General features: G+C 37.0%; 1 protein-coding gene across 8 annotated transcripts in view; it reads left to right on the top strand.

Annotated features, from left to right (window-relative positions):
* Window positions 1-21,743, top strand: part of UACA (uveal autoantigen with coiled-coil domains and ankyrin repeats) — a 141,111-nt gene that overhangs the window by 64,449 nt on the left and 54,919 nt on the right. Inside the window, exon 1 of one of the 8 annotated variants that reach the window (XM_027569676.2) lies at window positions 19,178-19,613. The exons of 6 other annotated variants lie outside the window; for them this stretch is intronic. In XM_027569676.2, the coding sequence (XP_027425477.1) occupies window positions 19,575-19,613 (39 nt within the window). In that variant the 5' untranslated portion in view covers window positions 19,178-19,574. Of the gene's footprint in view, window positions 1-19,177; window positions 19,614-21,743 lie in introns of those variants that run through there. One more of the 8 variants, XM_027569677.2, reaches the window with a different exon arrangement.

The raw sequence follows: 21,743 nt of genomic DNA, 5'->3' as shown, positions 1-21,743 counted from the left end.
TTTTTAAAGATTCATCTCTTTGAAGGACACAACTTTTTCTGAGTGTATGTGTATTTTCTATCAACTAGCCTGAGAAGCAATACAAAGCCAAGTATTCATAAATGTTATTTATATGGTCACCTTCTATCTGAAGTAGTTAGGTTTAGAAAGAATTCTTTAATTTCAGTATTTGTTAATTTCAGTTTATTTAGTCACTCAACAGATACTTAATTGCCTACTTCATGCAGAGAAGTGGCTAGGTTGTGAGGACTCTGTGTACTCCTTGCTCTTGAGGAACGTGTAGACAGAGGATTGGGGGAGACCTTATTACAATGCTAACACACTTAAACATAAAGCTACCACTCCACATAATCTCTATGAAGGAGAGGTATTCCAAAATATGTTAACAGGGAAGGCCTGAGTTGGCCTGGGAAGTCAGAGAAAGTTTCTCTGAAAAAGCTGAGCTGAGATCTAAAAAACCAGGTTGTTGTTAAGTAGCCTAGAGGAAGTGAAGGGTGTTCTCAGGGACCCTGTGGGGGAACTCGGTACTTCTGAAGAACTTCCCTCTGGGAAAAGAGATTGGAGGGCTAGAGAGAGAATATCCAACTTCAAGATTATACTTCAGAGGTCATAGGGGCCAGACTATGAAGAATCTTTGAGACCATGTTAAGGATTTTGGTCTTGAGAGCAATAGGAAGTTTTTACAAAAGTGTTAAGTACAGTAAGTTTATATTGTGAAAGTAGACCTATTCGAATTCTTTAGTACTTACACTTTTTTTTTTTTTTTTAAAGATTTTATGTATTTGACAGAGAGAGAGCATAAGCCAGGCGAGTGGCAGGCAGAGGGAGAGGAAGCAGGCTCTCCGCCGAGCAGGGAGCCCGATGTGGGGCTCCATCCTGGGACCCTGGGATCATGACCTGAGCCGAAGGCAGACGCTTAACCAACTGAGCCACCCAGGCGCCCCTAGTACTTACACTTTCTAACCATAGCTCAGCACCTTGGTGGTGAGAGTAGTAGTTAGTAGTAGTAGTGATACTTAACTGCCATTTATCTTGCACATATTCTGTGTCAGTACTTTGGAACATACCCAAGGTATAAATATATTAACTCTAATTCTTTTAACTAGTGAGGTGGTTGATCTTTTACAGATGAAGTTCAGAAGGTTTAAGTAATTTAACCAAGGTCATTAGCAAATAAGTGATCAAGCTGGGAACTCAGTCCAGGGTTTTCTGATACCAAATCCCTGTTGGTTAATAGGAATTCACTCAAAAATTGTCCACTATCCACTTCTGGCCTAATGGTACGTTCAGACAGGTTTTTAATGATGTTTTTAATAATGGTAAATTAATGCTTTTCCTTTGATTATTCACACCTAATTGAAAGAAAAAAAGCTTCTCTTAGTTGCCAGCAGAGGGAGCCAGAAAGATTGATACTTTAAAAAGTTTTGGAATTCTCCAAGTTAGGAGTATTCATTCATAAGTAATTCTGTTGAACTCCTATTAGTTGTTAATATGAAATATGTATATAATATGTTATCATTTTTATTTTATTTTATTTTTTAATTTTTAAAAAAGATTTTATTCATTTATTTGACAGAGAGAGACACAGCGAGAGAGGGAACACAAGCAGGGGGAGTGGGAGAGGGAGAAGCAGGCTTCCCGCCGAGCAGGGAGCCATCTGATGCTGGGCTCCATTCCAGGACCCTGGAACCACGACCCGAGCCGAAAGCAGTCTCAGCCCAACAACTGAGTCGCCCAGGCACCCCTCATTTTGATTTTATTTATTTATTTTTATTTTTTAAAGATTTTATTTATTTATTTGGCAGAGAGAGAGCAGGGAGAGTGGCAGGCAGAGGGAGAGGGAGAAGCAGGCTTCCCGCAGAGCAAGGGAAGCTCGATGTGGGACTCTATCCCAGGACCCTGGGATCCTGACCCCAGCTGAAGGCAGTCGCTTAACCAACTGAGCCACCCAGGCGCCCCCTCATTTTTATTTTAAAAGTATGTGTGTATCTAAGTATTGAGAATATGGAAAGATAAGAAAATATGAAGTTATTGTTATCTCTTAGCAGTGGTTTTGCTAGGTTATCTTTTCCACCTTTTTTTGGGCGTACATATTAGTCTTGTCTAATTTTTCTACAATGAACATGTATTATGTAGTAAGAAATAACTCTTGTTTGTGGTTTATGTGAGTAGTGTAAGGGCTATAAATGGTTTTTAAAGTGTTTGTTCTTTTAGTCTGAGATGCGTCACCCATCATTTTAATGCATTATTAATTTACTTGGGAAATCTTTTTCGTATTGACAAGGTAAATTTAGGCCATCACTTATCTGAATCTTTACAATTCTGAATTACTATAGCCTACATTTAAGAAAATGTACCCAGGGCACCTGGGTGGCTCAGTTGGTTAAGCGACTGCCTTCGGCTCAGGTCATGATCCTGGAGTCCCTGGATCGAGTCCCGCGTCGGGCTCCCTGCTCAGCGAGGAGCCTGCTTCTCCCTCTAACCCTCCCCCCGTCTCATGTACTCTCTCTCTCTCTCTCATTTCTCACTCTCTCAAATAAATAAATAAATCTTTAAAAAAAAAAAAAGAAAATGTACCCAGTAGAAATTAAAACAATGTATTGTTTTAGATTTCTGGTTGTCACATTAATAAGAATATTGTAGAGTATAAAAGAAAAAATCCATTATGAATAATATATTTGTTTAATAAGATTTAGACTTAGAACTGAGTTTATGGTATCAGTTTTCTCTTGCATCTGTCTTAAAGAATTGGTAAATAGTATAAAATCAAGTTATCACTTCAGTGGAATGATTACTAAATAATCTGTTACTTTAAAGTTTAAAATTAGTTAGTCTTGGAATTTGAATTTTAACTCTGCCACTTAGTAGTTATTTAATGTTGGCAAGTTACTGAACCTCCCTAGGTTTCTTTTGCTTTATATGGGGAATGAAGATGGTAATAAAAGTCTTTTTAAATTATAGTTGAGGACTATGTGAGTGTTTATTATTAACAATAAATGTTAATTTATCAGGTTTGCAACCTTAGTTTTATTTTTGCCACAACCTCACTTTCAACAACTAAACTGAATTGATTTATCCTCTATAGAATCCATATTTACCCGTACCAATAGGTGCCATAGAAACATCGATCCACGAACTGTACTCACCTACAACCATAGGCATCTCACACTATAGTCAACTACCAAAATAATAGCCATGCATCACATAATTCTTTCCCTTTTAACCTTTGTTTCATTTAGTTTCTGCACTGATCAACTTTGCTGCAGAAACAACCCACAAATCTTGGTGGTTTATAACTATTATGTTACACGTAGACTTTGAGCTGCCTCTACAGAGTGGCTCTACTCCACACGTTTTCATTCTAAGACCCAGACGGAAGGAGCAGCCTCTGTCTGGACCTGCCATTTGCATGGTAGTGAGAACTCAGAGGGTTGTCTGAAACCTGTGATGGCTCTTAAAGCTTCTGCTCAGGTGTGCAGTGCGTCATGACTGCCAAAGCAGGTCACGTGGCTCGGCTCTGAGTAGTGAGGTGTAGGGACAAATACTCTTCCCACTGGAAGTGTAAGCAAGTTATAAATCAGAGGCAGGAATGTGGAAGCCTCTTCCAAGGATGGGGGTGGTAAATAGTGAACAATAATGTCATCTACTACAATTTATCTTCTTCATCCCAAATGCCAACTTTCTTATCTTGTGCTTACAAAATACATTTTTCTTTTTGTCGAGGGAAGTATCTCAAAAATTTCTTTCAATCACATTACTTTTGAAGTCTAGAACCTCATTAGAATTTGTATGTCTTTTATGTATATAGATTTTCTTGACCCGGAGACCAGTTATTTTTCTACCATCCCTCTTTCCAACATACAGTGATGGAACAGGGATAGGCTATTGACAGTAAACATTCCTATAAGGAAATGGGAAGGATGGAGGCACCCAGCAGTCACTGACAATTGTAAAAATCCTGTTGGATAAATGTAATGAGGGCTCCTTTTCTTGGCACTGGGGGATGTTCCTTGATTTGGCTCTGGTTATGCTCCTGTGTGTAGCTCCCTAGTCCATTGTTTTCCATGGCTCTTGGCTGTGCCCTTCGTGAATGTTTCCTTTAATATATCATCCTTGTCCATATTTGAATAGAGTGTTGGAGGGTATGCCCTTGTTGACTGGGGAATGAGGTAAGGGTTGAATGGCTTTCCTGGCCTGCTTCTTGCCTGTAGAAACCTGGGGACCCAAATATGGTCTAGAAGAGTAACAGACTCTAAACCCAGGCTGGGGGTTGTTTTGGAAGTTGTCTTGGGTCTTTCTAACTATTTGGTTGAGTCAGATCCATGTACTAATTACTATATCCTTGATTTTTGGCATATGCATTTTTCTCTAGACTTCAATACAGTTACCTTGAGCTTATTGGGGTTCTGTGGGACCACATCCTTAGTCTCTTCCTGTGGGCAGAGCTCCTCCTCTGAGCCATTTTGTTTCATTGAAAGGGTTTACTGGGTGAAAGGAAAACACTTGTTTCCTTTACTCACTATTCACTGAATGGTTCTTTTGTACTTCAGGTGTGTGTGTGTTTTTCCACACCAAGCGATTCCCCAATTCTCTGTGAGAACCAACCCGGTGTCCTACAGTTTAACTTAATCCTGATACTGACTACCTAGAATTAGCTCAGACCCCACAGGTTAAGGGCTCAGCCCCACAAGACTGTCCCCCTCTCACTTCGGACGCCAATCACAAGTCCAGTCTTTTCACCAAGTTATCTCATTTTTTACACGTTAACAGTTTATTTACCACTACATGATGTGGTCTGCCATTTTTCCAACCTCCGATAACGGTTTCCTTGCTGTCCATTACCCAACTTTAAAGCCCACATCACATATTTTTATTATTTTTGGTGGTGGTAGGTTGTTAAGGTTGCACCCTGGCTTCTGGTGGCAATGTCTGCAGTGTTCAGCTTTGTTGTAGTAATTACTTCGAATTGCAGTGGCTTCTCGAAATAACAAACTTACATTTCCTACTATATATTGTAGACTGTGGGTCAGCTTGGTAGAAGCAGCCTGTGGCTCCCCTCCAGAACCAAGGTTAAAGGAAAAGCCCTTATATGAGATACGCTAGTCTCTTGACGACTGAAGCAAGAAGACTGGCACAAAACTTGGACTGTTGCTTCAAGTTTTTGCTTAGATGTGATGTGTATCACATCTGTTCACATTCTCTTGGCCGAATCATATCTCATGGGTGATCCCCAAGTCAATTACCTAGGGATGACTATTCTTTCCCTGTGAGATGCTACATAAATCACACATCTACATATGGAGAGATATATAAATGTGTGTGTGTGTAATAATAATCTTACAAGGAAACAGGAATGAATAGTCTCAAATAATAATAATACAGTCTACTATAACTTTATCACATAGTTTTGGATGGTGCATAAAAAGTCAGAATATACACACACACACACACACACATATATATACACACATACACATATACACACATATATATTTTAATTTAGTTGTATATTACCTTAATATACTATATCTGGCTTCTCCAGAGAAATAGAGCTAGTAAGATATATATATTTATAGATCTATATCTATGAGAGAGATATTTATTTACTGTAAGGAATCGGCTTACACAATTGTGGGGGCTAGAAAATCCAAAATTTGTAAGGCAGGCCAGCAGGCTAGGAGCTCAGGCAGGATTTCTGTGGTACAGTCATGAGACAGAATTGCTCCTTGTCAGGGAATCTTCAGTTTTTGCTCTTAAGGTCTTAAAGTGATTGGATGAGGCCTATCCACATTATCAAGGGTAATCTCCTTTAACTCAAGTCAACATATTTTAGATGTCAGTCACATCTACAGAATACTTTCCTGGCAACATCTGAGTTCATGTTTGACAAAACACTGGGCACAAAGCTGAGCCAAGGTGATACAGAATTTTACTGTCATATATCTCTAGTGCTATTTTGCAGATAGTAGAATATGAACACAGAGTACTCTCTCGTAGGTCTCATTGTAAAGCACAAACAAATTAGCTTGATCATAGCTAATAAACTCAGTATGTTTTGGCTGAAGATAATTGAATACCTAAAACAGGGCTTGGCAAACTGTGGCCCACTGCCTGTTTTTATAAATAAAGTTTTATTGGAACACAGACATGGTTATTCTTTATATATTGTCTATGGCTGTTTTCATTCCATAATGGCTGAGTTGAGTAGTTAAAATAGAGACCGCATGGCCTGCAAATTCTAAAATATTTACTGTCTAGCCCTTTACAGAAAATGTTTGCCAACCGTTACTATATAGAAAAGGATCTTGTGGTTCTTGTTTTGTAATGGCCTACTCCTAGTGCAGTGTCTCCATTCAAGGATAAATATATACTCATTAAACACTACAGTAGTAATATTTTATTGCTTAAAGTCACAAATTTTATTAGATTCATAAAAATTAATGGTTTCTTAATTTTTATTGCATAGCCATTCAGATTTTCTTTTAGATCACATATAGATTCAGTCTTTGTGGATAAAATGCATATGAATGCTATTAGTTTTAAATGAATACTCATGTATCTTTGGGAATGGAAAGTACTTTTTTTAAAAAAGATTTTATTTATTTGAGAGAGAGAGAATGAGAGATAGCACGAGAGGGAAGAGGGTCAGAGGTAGAAGCAGACTCCCTGCTGAGCAGGGAGCCCGATGTGGGACTCGATCCCGGGACTCCAGGATCATGACCTGAGCCAAAGGCAGATGCTTAACCAACTGAGCCACCCAGGCGCCCCTGGAAAGTACTTTTTCTACAAAATTTTATCGGTTTCATGTTTTAATTTCAGATTTCAATGTATCTATTTCTTTTAAGATGGTAAAAAGGTATATTAGTGTTCCCAACTCATCCCCTTTTTTTATTTTTTATTTTTTTATTTTTATTTCTTATCCTCTTTTTTAAGATAATGGATAAACTATTATTTCTCAATTTGGTTGCTTTTGTATAATATCGATAAAATTGAATTAGACTACAAGATGTATTTGTTTCCAAACCAAAGAGGAAATTGCAGCTTTAGTTAGTGGAAAGAGTCTAGGCCCTGGCTTCAGAAAGTCCTAGGTTTAAATTTAGTGGCTTAAAACAACAGCTATTTTATTTGCTGCTGACTGCACGGGTCAACAATTTGAGCTGGGCTCTGTCACGTGGTTGTTCCGCCAGTCTTGTCTGGGGTTACTCATGTGGCTGCTGTCATTTGGTAGCTCATCTAGGGGTTGGTTGGGCTAAAATGGCCATACTGATATATCTGGCATATTATGCTAGCCAGCACTGCAGGCTCTCATGGTTGGGCGATTGGGATCCTTCTCCTTCGAGATCTCTGGTGCTCTAGGAGACTAGCTTGTTCACGCTGTGCTGGTAGTATGCCAAGATGGGGAGCTACAAGGTCTCTTGAGACCTAGATTCAGAAGTCCTATAAGGTCTTATGCCACATTCTATTTGTCAAAATAATTGACAAGTCCAGCTCAGATTAAAGGGATGAAGAAATAAATGCCATCTCTTGATGGGATGCATGGCAAAGTCAACATGACAAAGGGATAGGCTTATAGGAGTGAAAGGAATGAATAGTGGTGGGGGGCGCCTGGGTGGCTCAGTTGGTTAAGCATCTGCCTTTGGCTCAGGTCATGATCCCAGGATTCTGGGTGAGTTCCTCACTCAGCGGAGAGTCTACTTCTCCCTTTCTTGCTTCCCCTGCTTTTGCTCTCTCTCTTTCTCTTTGTCAAATAAATAAAGAAATAAATAAATCTTTAAAAAAAAAAAAAGGAATGAATAGTGGCTGCACAGTTCACCATTGTAAATTGCTTAGTTTCTTTATGCCCTGTTTGGAAAGAAATAACAATAGACTAGAAATAACAATATGACTGGAGTTCTTAAAGTTTAACAATTATGTATATATAAAGCCCTTAGAAGTATTTCTGAAACAATTTTGAAACTGAATCTTTATTTTAAATATTGTGCTTTTTATTATAGATGTAAGTATTATGAGAGTAATTATTACCTCAACTAGGTATTTTTAACATGGGAGACATACATTAAGACCTCAAAGGAAGGCTATCCTGTGTAAAATACGTGTGTATGAAGAGTTACAGTTTTGTGTAGAACTGTATTATTCAGTAAGTAAAAAGAGAAGGAGTTAACTTCTGATGTGTTTACAAAAACATACATTTTCCTATAACCCTCTGTGTGTTTATATTTCTCATTTTAGATTTTAAAAATATTTGCCTGTAGTGTAAAGCTTTGTATCAGGTTAGTTCTTGAAGAGTCTTTTGAGTACTTGCAACATATTTTTGTTTAGCTAATGTTTCCTTGCAAAGCCAAGAAAAAATAGAAAGCCAAAGGAACAAAAATAGCTCTTATTTTTCATTGCGGTCAAACCCCATCAGAGGCTTTTTTATAAGTGTATCTGTTTTGCTCTTGACTTTGTTAGGGATAAACACAGAATGCTTCCTAAATCTGTCCTGTTTTGATATATAGATAGATAGATAGATAGATATCTCACCAATGAACAGAGTAATACTTCTGGTGAGTTTTAACAAACATTTTTGCCAATATATATATATATGTAAATGTTTGTTAAAACTCACCAGAAGTATTACTCTGTTCATTGGTGTGTGTAGGTTTGGGTGGGAGGCGTAATAGACCTTCCTCAGTTTTTAACCTTCATATTTAGTTTCACTCATGGCATTTAGGCACTTAGAGAACTCTAATTTGAATACATTTTTCTATAACATTTTCTAGGGACAAAGTTTATGTTTCCCAAATAACCAATTGGTTAACATTCTAAATCTTACTTCTATAGCCTGAGAGCTCTATTCTTGTATGATAAACATTATCATTTATTGTGTTTAAGATCTATATTTACTTTGGAATTTAATGCTACTGCTAGTGAGGAAAGGTAAAATAAATAGTATTACAAAACGGATGATACTTATTAAAATTGGAGAGGTGATATCCTGTCTATATTTTTCATAAACTTTTTTGGGTACCTTTAGACAAGTTTTAGTAAAGGAACATTTGTTATAGGAACTTGTTACAGGAATTTGTTAAGGAACTCCTGCAATAGGGAGGGGTATTTATACAACAGACTAGATTAGGCTCAAACCCAGGTGGTCAGGAAATCTTATCAAAGCAGTGCTTTCTCAGTCTTTCCGACTCCAGTTCTTTAAAGTTTTTTTTTTTCCCTTCAGATTTCATAGCTACCTTCAGTCCTGAAGATGTTAGATTTATTATTTAAATAGTAATAATAATAATAACTATTATTACCTTTTTGGTCCATGATATTTTTATGTAGAGAAATTCCATAAAGAAGGATTTAGCTTGTTATTGTCTTGGTCAGAAACATGATCGATGACTTACACTTTTCCCTTTCCTCTATTTGTTTCGCTGAGTCATAACTACATACTTCCAGTTGCACAGTGGAAGACTTGAGAGATAAAGAAAAGCAGATGGGGCACAATTAAATAAGGATAAAGAAAAATGAGAAAGGGAAGAAAGTCAGGGGCCAGGGATAGAGAAGCTGGATGTACAGCTTTTGTTTTTCTGGTTTATTTTAACGTTCTTCTTTGCCTCTTCTGTTATGTAAGCTCTAATTTGATGTTATATAAGAGGGGGGAATAAATAACCTTGGACTACATGGAATGGGGGAAATATTTTTAATTATCACCAATCCAATGAACTGTAGAACAGTTCTTTATTGTGCAGCCTAATCTGCAAGGAATGTTTATGCTTCGTGAGCTTTGCTTTGTGCTGTTTGCTCAGTTTTCAGCTGCGGCAGAGCTTGCCTTGGGTTTAGCAATGGGGAATGTTGACAATTGTAGAGTACTATGAGTGCCTGTTCTGTTTCAGTTAGATATTTAGGGCAGTTTGCCTAAACGTACATGTTGTTTAGTTTATATTTAGGATTTTTTCCCCCCCTGGAGAAGACTTTATTTAGTTGCCCCTATGTTCTTTTTATTTGAAGAGCCTTATCTTGTGGATGTGATTGTGAAATCCTATTTTTGGAGGTGCTGTTTTCCTTCTCTGGTGGATTTTTTAGTGTAGTTCATTGCCAGGTTCAGGTTTTTAGGTCTGATGTGGGTGAGGTAGATTATTCTAATATCTATTATGTTAAATATTATGTTATATATCTATTATGTTAAAGTGATTAATCTTATAAACATTTCAAGGCAAGTTGGGATTCAGTTGGTTATTTTTAAAATAAATTCTTGGAAGTGAAAAAAAATAGTAAGTTGGGATGAATTTTTTTTTTTTTTTAGTCTTGATTCTAAAGTGGCCAAAAGAACCCTATGAAAAAGAATTGTCTTAATTCTTGAAGAAATCTCTTTTGAACAATGTTGAGGATACAACTGGGGAATCCCACTTTTAGGTCTGGTGGTAGCTGCCCTCCTGTCCCTCATCTCATTCTGTGATCCTTCTTACTCATTATACATCAGCTAGATTGGCCTTCTTCCAAACATGCTAACAACCGTTCACTGGTTGTTCCCTCCATCTGAAATGGACATTCTCACAGGCTGGCTGTTACTTTTCATTCGAATCATCAGTATCACCTTCTCAGAACTTTGGGGTTGGCCAGTCTATCTACTCTAATCTATCCCCAGCATTCCATCACATCTCCTTCCCTGTTCTCACCTGATACTTTCTTGTTTTCCTTATCTTATCCTGTTAGAACATCAAATTCCATTAGAAGAGAGCCTCTGGTAGCTTATGGCCTTGATGGTTGTGATGGTTTTATGGGTGTGTACCTATCCCCAAACTCATTGAGTTTAAGCATTAAGTATGTACAGCTTTTTACATGTCAATCATACTTCAGTAAAGTGGTTTTTTAAAAAATGAGAGACGTAGGCTGGTTTATTCACTGCAGTATCCCCAGTGCCATTCATGACATGTAGTAGGTGCTTCATAAAAGCTTAGACAGGCAAATGTGGAAGTTTTCATCCTTTTTTGCTATAAAGGACATCTAAGCTTATGTTTAAAATTTTAAAATACACTTGCATTTTTACATCAAAAATTTATTTTCAGATGAGTAGAAAAGTGGAAATAGCATAATTGGTGGAAAGCACTGGACAAGAAGTTGTAATAATAGGATTCTCGAATCATTCTGCAGCTAATTTTAGTGGACAAAATTCCATGATCTCCTAGTGACTCAGTATCTGCAATATATAACATGAGAAACAGTGTTAACGTTTCATGTGATGAGGCTGAGGAGGTTGAGGGGCAACACTGCTCGGGGATTTATAGACTCTGTTAAGGAATTTTGTCTTTGTCCCACAAGAATAGAAAAGTGCTGAAGGATCACAAGTGGGGTGGGGCAGGGTATATGGAAGGGAGTGCTAGTGGTGGTGGTATGACTAGGTTTACATTTTGGAAAAGCCACTCTGGCTACAGTGTGGAGAATATAGGGAAGGGTTAGAATGAATATGGCCAGACTCTTCATCACTGTGGTCATCCTGGTGAGGGATGCTGCTAACTTGAAGTAGGGTAATGATGATGGACATGGAAATGAGATGTGGAATTTGAGCAATAATGGGGAAGTGAAATCCCCAGGATTTGGTGATGGAGGACCAAGGAGAGGAAGGTATCAAGACTGATTTCTAGATTTCTGTCTTGTACAACTAGATAGATCATGGCTTCATTTGCTGTGTTACCACAATTTGGAATAGGATCAGATTTCAGGAGGAGGAACATGTCTTAGTTTTAAGACATTGAAGAATTGTCAAAAAGATATTTGAATACATGGGCCTGGAGCTTAGAGAAGCTTGGGTTGTGTGTATGTGAGTCAATTGTATATAGATTTTAATTGACAATCATGAATATGAAGTGCTTTATAAACCATAAAGGGCTGCAAGTTGAGTTGGTATTTTCCTAATTTGTGGTGCTATTTCAAACCTGGTGATTTTCTACTCATCCTTCAGTAGTTAGTTTAGTTTTTTTCTACAAAACTTCTGACTTTTCTGTCTTTTGAACTACTTCTATACCTTACACATAACTATTGTGGTATTTTCACAGTGTATTACGATTATATGCATGTTTACATATATATCTGTCTGTCTTTTTACACTGTGAGATCAATAGGAAAGTGACTGGGTTTTATTTCTGTGAACTGCCTGAGACCAGGACTCATGTCTGTCTGTCTCTTCCCTGTGGTATACCTAACACCCACCATGTAGCATGGCACATATCAAATGATCATACATATTTGAAAGTTGGGTGAAGTATTTATATCCCTTTATACATAGATGCTCAGTAAATTTTTATTGAACAACTAAATTATCCAATCCTCTGGCAGTTCTTGAGTACTTGTTTTATGAACCTTGTATAAGAGAAAAAACTCTCTCTACTTCTCTTTATGTTATGGGTTTTTTTATTTTGGGGTTCGTGGATTCCATATTTGTAGGGAGATCAGTGAATTTTTCTGAATATGTGCTTATATATAATTTTTAAAGGAGGATCCATTGCTACCATCAGATTCTTAAAGAGGTCCATGACACCAAAATTATTAAGATCTGTTAATTAGATATTTTTGTTAAATAATTAGATATTCTGACTCCTCTTTGTTTTAAGCAATTTTTATGAAAGTTTTACTGTTATCCTGTATATTTCTCTTTGGGATAATAAATAAAAAATTGCCTTTAGGTTAAAACTGGTCATCAGTCATTTTAGCTGTAATCTGTTGAGTCTGCCTCTAAAATATAAATATTTTATATGGATTTGCATATATTTTAAAGTCTCCTTGTTTATTTGCATCTATAAATTTCTTCTCAGGAGACCTTCTATCCTAAATATTGTGTAAATGAAGCAACTGTTGGACTCATGCAGGTTTAAAACATATAAAAGATTAGATCTTTTATAGAATAGAGATTAGGGGCTCCTGGGTGGCTCAGTTGTTAAGCGTCTGCCTTCGGCCTGGGTCATGATTCTTCCCTCCTTGGCGGGAAGCCTGCTTCTCCCTCTCCCACTCCCCCTGCTGTGTTCTTGCTCTCGCTGTCTCTCTCTCTGTCAAATAAATAAAATCTTAAAAAAAAAAAAGAATAGAGATTGGAGATTAATATACAGCATTTTTAATAATGGTCTTTCTGCATGGTGGAATTACACATTCTCTATTTTAACATAACAAACTGAAATGTATTATAGATTTGCTACACTGAACATGTATTACTTTTATAACATTTTTAAACATTTCATAATTTTCAAAAAAGTTATGAATTTACAATTGATGTTAATATGAGGGAGTCATTGTCAGAACTTTTAAGTGACTTCCTTTATGTTGATTTGGAGTTTAAAGTTATTCTCCCGTTAGGTCTAGAAAGCAAAATACCTACTTGTGTTAGAATGTTCTATTTATTCTCTAGAAACAGCTGTATTTTGACATTTACTGTACATACTTTGGCTTGCTGCATTCTGAGTTTGATGAATATCTTTTTTTCAAAAGACAGCAGTCCCTGACTTTAGAAAGGTATTTGTTATAATATCCAGTAAACATTAGTGCTCCTTAAAAAACTTGCTGCTGCTTTTTAGAATGCTTTCATTTGATATCACAGAGCTTATCTTTGTTAGCATATGCCTGTGGACTCACCAAGATATGTTGAAATGTTAATAGCTTAATTTTAATCCAGAGAGGATTGAGTAGAAAGGATGTGCTGCATTTCCTGCCAATTAATGAGTCCGTGAAGGGCATTGGTGATAAGCAATATAATATATAGTTTACAAATTTATACACCAACCAGATTTATTGGACCATGTATGAGAAGTGCATGGAATATACAGAAGTTGAGAGGACGTTTGGTGTAATGAATCCTGATGAACCTATAACTCAGCTTGAACAATCAATAACCTATAGCTAATGTTGTTTCGTCTATATCCTCACTGTCTTTTTTTTAAATTATTAATCATGTTAATGTTATTGTGAGAGATTGCATTTCTTTCATTTTATTATTTTTATTTTTAATTGTGATGAAAAACATGTACAGTTTACCATCCTAACCACTTTAAGTGTACAGTTGAGTAGTGTTAAGTATATTCACATTTTTGTGTAATTGGTCACCAGAATTTTTTCATCTCACAAATCTGTAAAGCTATACCCATTAAACAATAACTCCTTACTTCCCTCTTCCTCTAGCCCCTGGGTACCACCATTTTACTTTTTTTACTTTACCACTATACTTTATGATTTGACTACTTTCGATACCTCATGTAAGTGGAATTGTACAGTATTTGTCTTTTGGGGAATTGGTCTATTTCACTTAGCATAATGTCTTCAAGATTCATCCATGTCGTAGCATGTGACAGAATTTCCTTCCGTTTTATGGCTGAATAATATTCCATTGCATGTATGTACCATATTTTGTTTATCCATTCATCAATGGACATTTGTGTTACTTCCACATCTTGGCTATTGTGAATAATTCTGTTATGAGTATTGGTTTAAGATCCCTCTTTGAGACCCTGCTTTATTCAAATAGTAGTTCTGTTTTTAATTTTTTTTAATTTTTAATTTTTTGAGGAAATGCCATCCTGTTTTCCGTAGTAGCTGCACCATTTTTCTTTCCCACCAACAGTGCACAAGGGTTCCAGTTTCTCAATATCCTTGTGAGCACTTACTATTTTCTGTTTTTTTTTTTTTTTTTTTAAGATTTTATTTATTTGACAGAGAGACACAGAGAGAGAGGGAACACAAGCAGGGGGAGTAGGAGAGGGAGAAGCAGGCTTCCCACGGAGCGTGGAGCCCGATGTGGGCCTTGATCCCAGGCTTAAGCCGAAGGCAGACACTTAATGACTAAGCCACCCAGGCGCCCCATTTTCTGTTTTTCTGATAGTCATTCTAATGAATGTGAAGTGATAGCTCATGATTATAATTTGCATTTCTCTAATGACTAATCATGTTGAGCATCTTTTTATCTGCTTGTTGATCATCTGTGTATTATCCTTGGAGAAATGTCTATTCAAGTCATTTGCTCATTTTTAATTGGGTTATTTGTTTCTTTGTTACTGAGATGTAGGATTTCTTCATATAGTCTGCCTATTAGCCCTGTATCTAATATAATTTGCAAATATTTTCTCCCATTCCATAGGTCACCCTTGCACTCTATTGATTGTGTCCTTCGGTGCACAGAAGTGTTTTGTTTTTTTGTTTTGTTTTTTGATGTACAGAAGTTTTTAAGTTCAATGTAATCCCATTTGTCTGTTTTTGCTTTTGTTGCCTGTACTTTTGGTGTCATACCTAAGAAATCATTGTCAAGTCCAATGTCAAAAAGCTTCCTCTCTATTTCTTTTAAGAGCTTTGTGGTCACATCTTAAATTTAGGTCTTAATCATTTTAAGTTAATTTTTGTATATGGTGTAAGATAAGGGCCCAGCTTTATTATTTTGCATGTGGATATCCAGTTTCCCCAGCACCATTAGTTGAAGAGACTCTCCTTTCCCGATTGAGTAGCCTGAGCACCCTGTTGAAGATCATTTGACAACATACATGAGGGCTTATTTCAATAGTTCTCTATTTTATTTCATTGGTCTATATATGTCTTTATGCCAGTACCACACTGTTTTGATTACACAGCTTTATAATATGTTTTGATTACGTAGCTTTATAATATGTTTTGATATCGTTAAGTGTGAGACCTCCAACTTTGGTTTTCTTTTTCAAGATTATTTGGCTATTTGTGTTCCCTTGAGATTCAATTTGAATTTTTGGATGTAGTTTTCTATTTCTGCCCAAAAAAAGCCATTGGAATTTTGACAAGGATTGTGTTTAATCTGTAGATTGCTCTGGGTAGTATTGATATCTTAATAACATTAAGTCTTCCAAGCCATGAACACTGCCTTTCCATTTATATGTGCCTTCTCTAGTTTCTTTCAGCAGTGTTTTGTAGTTTTCAGTGAATAGATCTTTCAACTCCTTGATTAGGTTTATTTTTAATTATTGTATTCTTTTTTTAAAGATTTTTATTTATTTGAGAGAGAGAGGGAGAGCATGCATGAGAGAGCACAAGCAGGGGGAGAGGCAAAGGGAAAGGGAGAAGCAGGCTCCCCGCTGAGCAGGGAGCCCGATGTGGGGCTCAATCCCAGGACCCTGGGATCATGTCCTGAGCTGAAGGCAGAGGCTTAACAGACTGAGCCACCCAGGTGCTCCACATTATTGTATTCTTTTTGATGTTATTGTAAGTGGAAATGTTACATTAGTTTCATTTTTGGATTGTTCATTGTTAGTGCATAGAAACACAGTTGATTTTTTGTGTGTTGATTTTTGTATCTTGAAACTTTGCTGAATTTGTTTATTCTTTTTTTTTTTTTTTTAAAGATTTTATTTATTTATTTGACAGAGAGATAGAGTACAGGTAGGCAGAGAGGCAGGCAGAGGGAGAGGGAGAAGCAGGCTCTCCTCTGAGCAGGGAGCCCGATGTGGGGCTCGATCCCAGGACCCTGGGATCATGACCCGAGCCAAAGGCAGACGCTTAACCGACTGAGCCACCCAGGCGCCCCTGAATTTGTTTATTCTAACAGTTCTTTTTCTTGTGGAATTTTTCAGAGTTTTTTACATATAAGATCATATCATCTACAAACAGATAATTTTACTTCTTCCTTTCTAGTTTTTAATAAAATTTCCTTTTTTTTTTAATTGCTCTGGTTGGGACTTCCAATACTGTATTGGATAAAAGTGGCGAGAATGGGCATCTTTGTCTTATTCCTGATCTTAGAGGAAAAGCTTTCCTCTTTCACCACTGAGTATGTTGTCAGCTACATGCTTTTCACATATGGCCCTTATTATGTTCAGGTAGTTTCCTTCTATTTCCAGTTTGTTGAATGTTTTTATAATGAAAGATGTTTGAATCTTGTCTAATGCTTTATATACATCAATTGAGATGCTCCTGTGATTTTTGTCCTTAATTCTGTTAATGTGGTATATTACACTGATCACTTTTCATCTGTTGAACCATCCTTGCATTCCAGGAATAAACCCCACTTGGTCATGGTGTGTAATCCTTATAATGTGCTGTTGAATTCAGTCAGCCCCCTGATTATTTTGATTCTTTTTTTTTTTTAAAGGGATCTTGTTTTTAAGTTTATTTATTTATTTTTTAAGATTTATTTATTTATTTATTTGAGAGAACGAGAATGAGAGAGAGAGAGTACATGAGAGGGGGGAGGGTTAGAGGGAGAAGCAGGCTCCTCGCCGAGCAGGGAGCCTGATGCGGGACTCGATCCCGGGACTCCAGGATCATGACCTGAGCCGAAGGCAGTTGCTTAACCAACTGAGCCACCCAGGCGCCCTATTTTGATTCTTTTTGAAGCAAAAAGCAGACATAGGCAGTAAGCTAATAAATAAACATATGATATGATGGCAGATACTGATGGGGATTATGAAGAAAAGTACAACAGGGTAGGAATTTTAAGAGTGGTAGGAATAGGGGCGCCTAGCTGGCTCAGTCAGTAGAGCATGTGGTTCTTGATCTTGGGATCATGAGTTCAAGCCCAAATTGGATGTAGAGCTTACTTTAAAAAAAAAAGTGGTAGGAGTAGAGTGAGGCTGGAGTTGTTTAGATATGAGGTGTGAGAAGTACCAAAAGGAAGTACCTTTTGAGAAAGTGAGAGAAGAATCTACAGGCATGGGGGACAGCAAAGGTGGGACTTAGGGCTTTTGAGAAATATCTGGGAAGGAGGGTGTGAGAGTAGGAACAGGAGATTGTGACAGAGGATGCAGAGGCTCAGGATGTCCACAGTAGAGGAGGGCATATAAATCCTGTCTTCCTAAGCCTTAGCATGGACAGTTCCTTACATGGTTTTTTTACTTGTTATAGATTTCCTCCTTTTTATTTCTTTTGCCTTTGCAGTCCTATTTCTAGAAAGAATGTGCTTGCTTTGTTAACCAAAGGACAGGTCCTGAGTTTCATCCCAGATTCCCTCTGAAGAAGGGTGAAATAGAGTGGGTGGAGTCTCAGGGTCTAGCCAAGAGTCCATTGTGATGGCTAATGTGATTTGGGGAAAAAAATAATTGTCTCAAAAATAATACATTATGAACTTACATATTTTATAAATTAGAATATGTGCCTAATATTTTAAAGTTAGTAGGAAGCGGATTGCTTGATTAAGTTTGTAACAGTTTTTAACTGGCAGCATGATCTATAGTATAGCAGTTGTCTCCTGCCTATAAACACTTGTGGTGGAATGTTTTGCATTGCCATGAAACAGTTTTCCCAAATTTGTCTTTTTGGAGGAAGTATAAATTACTGTCGTGCTATTGTGGTAATAGAAGGTAAAAAAATAGCCTGGAACTTTTAGATGTTTGTTGTTTTCCTTGATAATGTAAGGAACGTTGGTACAAGTATTGTTAAACATCATAAAGAATGTAGAGATGTAGGCTGCTTTGTCCCCAAGCGGAGTTGTATCTACAGTCTGGCCCAGTGTTCAATATGCATTTGCCTCCTTTAGTTTTTAATGTTTATTGTTTTGTAATTCATGAATCCAGATAATTTGATTTTCGACTGATAAAATATTTACTTGTCAGATCAGGCAGGGTGCTACACTCAGAAATTAAAAGTACTGAGTTAAATTTAAAATTTGTTGAAAGTAGTCATCATAATGCAGTCTATTTAGTGTCTTGGCGGTGCCTCTGGCTCTTCTCATTTCACATATTAGGAGACAGACTGGCAGCAGCTGTAAACTGAAACCTGCTTGTATGCAGTGAGCCTCATAGGGGTATGAAGGGAAATGGAGAAAATTTGAAAACGTTACTCGATGCATGTGTGTGTGTGTGTGTGTGTGAAATTAAAGTGTGACACATTTGCTTAAAATAGAATTTTATATTCTGTTTATCAAGGCAATTATATCTTCATGATACATCCTAAGACGGAAACTGGTTTTAAACATTGTCTTGTGGAATAGCCAAATTCACCTCTTAACCGTGTTGTCATAATGTCACTCAATGTATAATAAGCACATTTTACAATGTGTTTGAGTCATTTGTCCCCAGTAAACCTGAAATTTATTACTCAGAGGAGAAGCATGCATTTACAGTATATTCTTAGCTGCCCGTTTCTGTCACTCAGCTGTCAAGGCCTATGGAATCAACTAGAACCCGACCAATGGGAGGCCGTCTACGCACTGTTCACGGGCGGATTTGGAGGCGGACAGTTTTTATCATGCACTGCAGCGTCCCTGTTGCGGTGTCCAGGCAGCAGGATGTAGAGGGCTGTTTAGATTTCCCAGTGGAGTCCCCGAAAGGGACAGCCTCATGGAAAGACAGCTTCTAAACAATAAGAAATAGGAGGAGTTAACAGTACCTGACGGGGGGGCTGCTCTTCATCAAGTGCTGCTCCGCAAGGAAAATAATTTGCAAGCGTTATGAAGGCGGAGAAGGATCCCGAAGACGAAGAAAATATCGTTAGAGATCCAAGCTAAGTGTAGCCCAGCATGAAGATTGTGGAACAGGAAGATTTGTAACGAGAGGGACGGATTCACTGCTTAGGAGTTTGTCTGAGGGCGTGCTTTGTGAGCCACAGAGATTTGTAACTTAATGCAAAGTAGCTTGCTGCTAGCAACCAGAAACTAAATCCTGTCTATGATGAACTGTTGGTTTTCTTGTGCTCCCAAGAACAGAGTAGGTATCCCTGCTGTCCAGTGTCACGGAAGATTCTCGGTTAGGCTTTCTGAACTGTATTCTTGTAAAATGTACTACCGTTTAACTAACTGTGGTCTCTGTTATTCTTTCTGATTAATTTGATGAGCAGATTGGGGTTAGTGATAGCAAACAACAGTTCTCTTTTTCTGGGTTTAAAAAGCACATAATAGAATCTTAGTAATTGAGCAGTATTTCTGTTAACTGACAGTGGACCGTGATGGAAAACAGTGCTTGGTGACGCGGAACTGAAAAATCCCATGATAATATGAGACTTGGATCATGTTTAATTATCTTCTAAAAAGCCTTACTTTAGGATTTCATAGGGTTTTTTTTCGTGTTTTAAATAGCTCCTCTCTCCAGCCAGCAGTTTACTTGGAAATAAAGTTGAGATTGTTTTAACTGCAAGGATAAACTAATCAATTTCGAGCAAGTATCTGTGTCTTAAACATGACTTAATCCCTAAGGCATTTGAAAACACAAGTCTCTTAAGCCTTCATCTACTACCATTCCCCAATTTAGAGTCTGTAAACTGTTTTGTTTTAAAGCTAAATAAGGGGGGATGCCTAAAATGTAGTTGAGACTTTGAGCCAGTAAATAGGGCTAGTCTCAGAGTTGACAATTCGAGCTTTTGAAGTTAGGAGGAAGTGGGCTCATCTCCAAATTTAACTAATTTGGAAACAACAATGCTGAAGCCTGTGTAGGTTACATGATCCAGATTCCATTGAAACATTGCTTTTCAGGAGTAGGTTAAAATTTTAATGTATTTATTTATTTTTCATATTAAATTTTCATACTTATTTTCACTTTAAGTATTTAATGAAGACACTGCTTACTTAGCTAGAAAATTGGTGTTTTGTGTTGCTGTTTGAAGGGGATAGGTAATACAAAGTAATCTCACTGATCGAACAGTTAGAGGATATGCTTCATATAAGAGATTCATTTTTTTTCCCTCAGAGATTTGTTATGCTATTTGTGGACACAGAATTGCTTTGTAAAATAGGTATAATTTTCTTTGTTCTAGAAATAGTCCTGGGCTTAGTACAGAATTTAGCAATAAGTTTATTGTATACTATTTTAAAAGGCTAAAACCTTACTTGGTTAAATAGTGTGTATTTTAGTTCTGGGTTCTACATTTCTGCCTACTAAGAAAAAATTGAAGTTATTAGCCTCAGAATGTTTTGCATATATTTTCTCGAAAGTTAAAAATAACCTTGATACAATTAAAATATATATCATGTGATACATCCTCCTATTTAAAAAATTGCCTTTGATCTTCCTCTTAGATGCATGTACTGAGTTTTTGTTAAAATTAAAAATCGTTTTTAAAAACAATATATGTTGAATGTAAAAAAGAAGAAAATGAAAGTCACCTGCAATCCTATTGTCTTAGGATTTTAAAATAGTTAATACTGTAAAGTCTTTTTTGTTTTTTCAGTTTTTTTCTATGTAGAAGTTTCTTTTTATCCTAATAGAGAAGGTTGATGAATTGCTTTCTCTTTGAGACAGAGACGGAGTGTATGTGAATGTGTGTATGTGACTAATTTGCCTCCATAAATATATTTCCAACAGTACCTTTTAAACAAGCTTTGTGAGTGTGTGGATGTCTTAAAATATGTACAGAATTCCACTGCATCTAAGGTCTTGGGTAATAGGTGACCAGAGCCAAATCTGAAAGCAGGAGTTAGAGACTAGGAGAAGCACACTGATTTTGGAAATTGTGGGAAGTCTTGGTTGGGTTTGGCCACTCAGGTCTTTTAACATCCCCGGAGCCTTGACTTTTCTCATCTGTTAAATGGGGTTGACAATTTTAGTTTACTAGGGTCGTTTGAATAAATCATGCCTGGCACAGGGCCGGTGTTCAACAATTATTAATTTCCTTTCTTTGCTCTGAAAGCAAAGAAAACAGCAGAGAACATGAGAAACATGCTTTTCTCAAAAGTAGAACTTAAAATAATTCTTGAATGTCATGTGTTTTGAAGAGGCTCTTCTCATGAAGTTAGCACAGCAGGGAGAAGGAAATGTGGGATGCAGTGGAGATTGAGTGATATATTATGCAGTATTGCTCTCCTTTCTCTTTTCCTTCCTTCTTGACAAAGTCTTACTAATATA

The sequence above is a fragment of the Zalophus californianus genome, chromosome 6, assembly GCF_009762305.2.
Source record: "Zalophus californianus isolate mZalCal1 chromosome 6, mZalCal1.pri.v2, whole genome shotgun sequence".
Lineage (NCBI taxonomy): Eukaryota > Metazoa > Chordata > Mammalia > Carnivora > Otariidae > Zalophus > Zalophus californianus.
The sequence above is the reverse complement of the archived record's forward strand: the minus strand, read 5'-3'. Positions and strand labels throughout refer to the sequence as shown.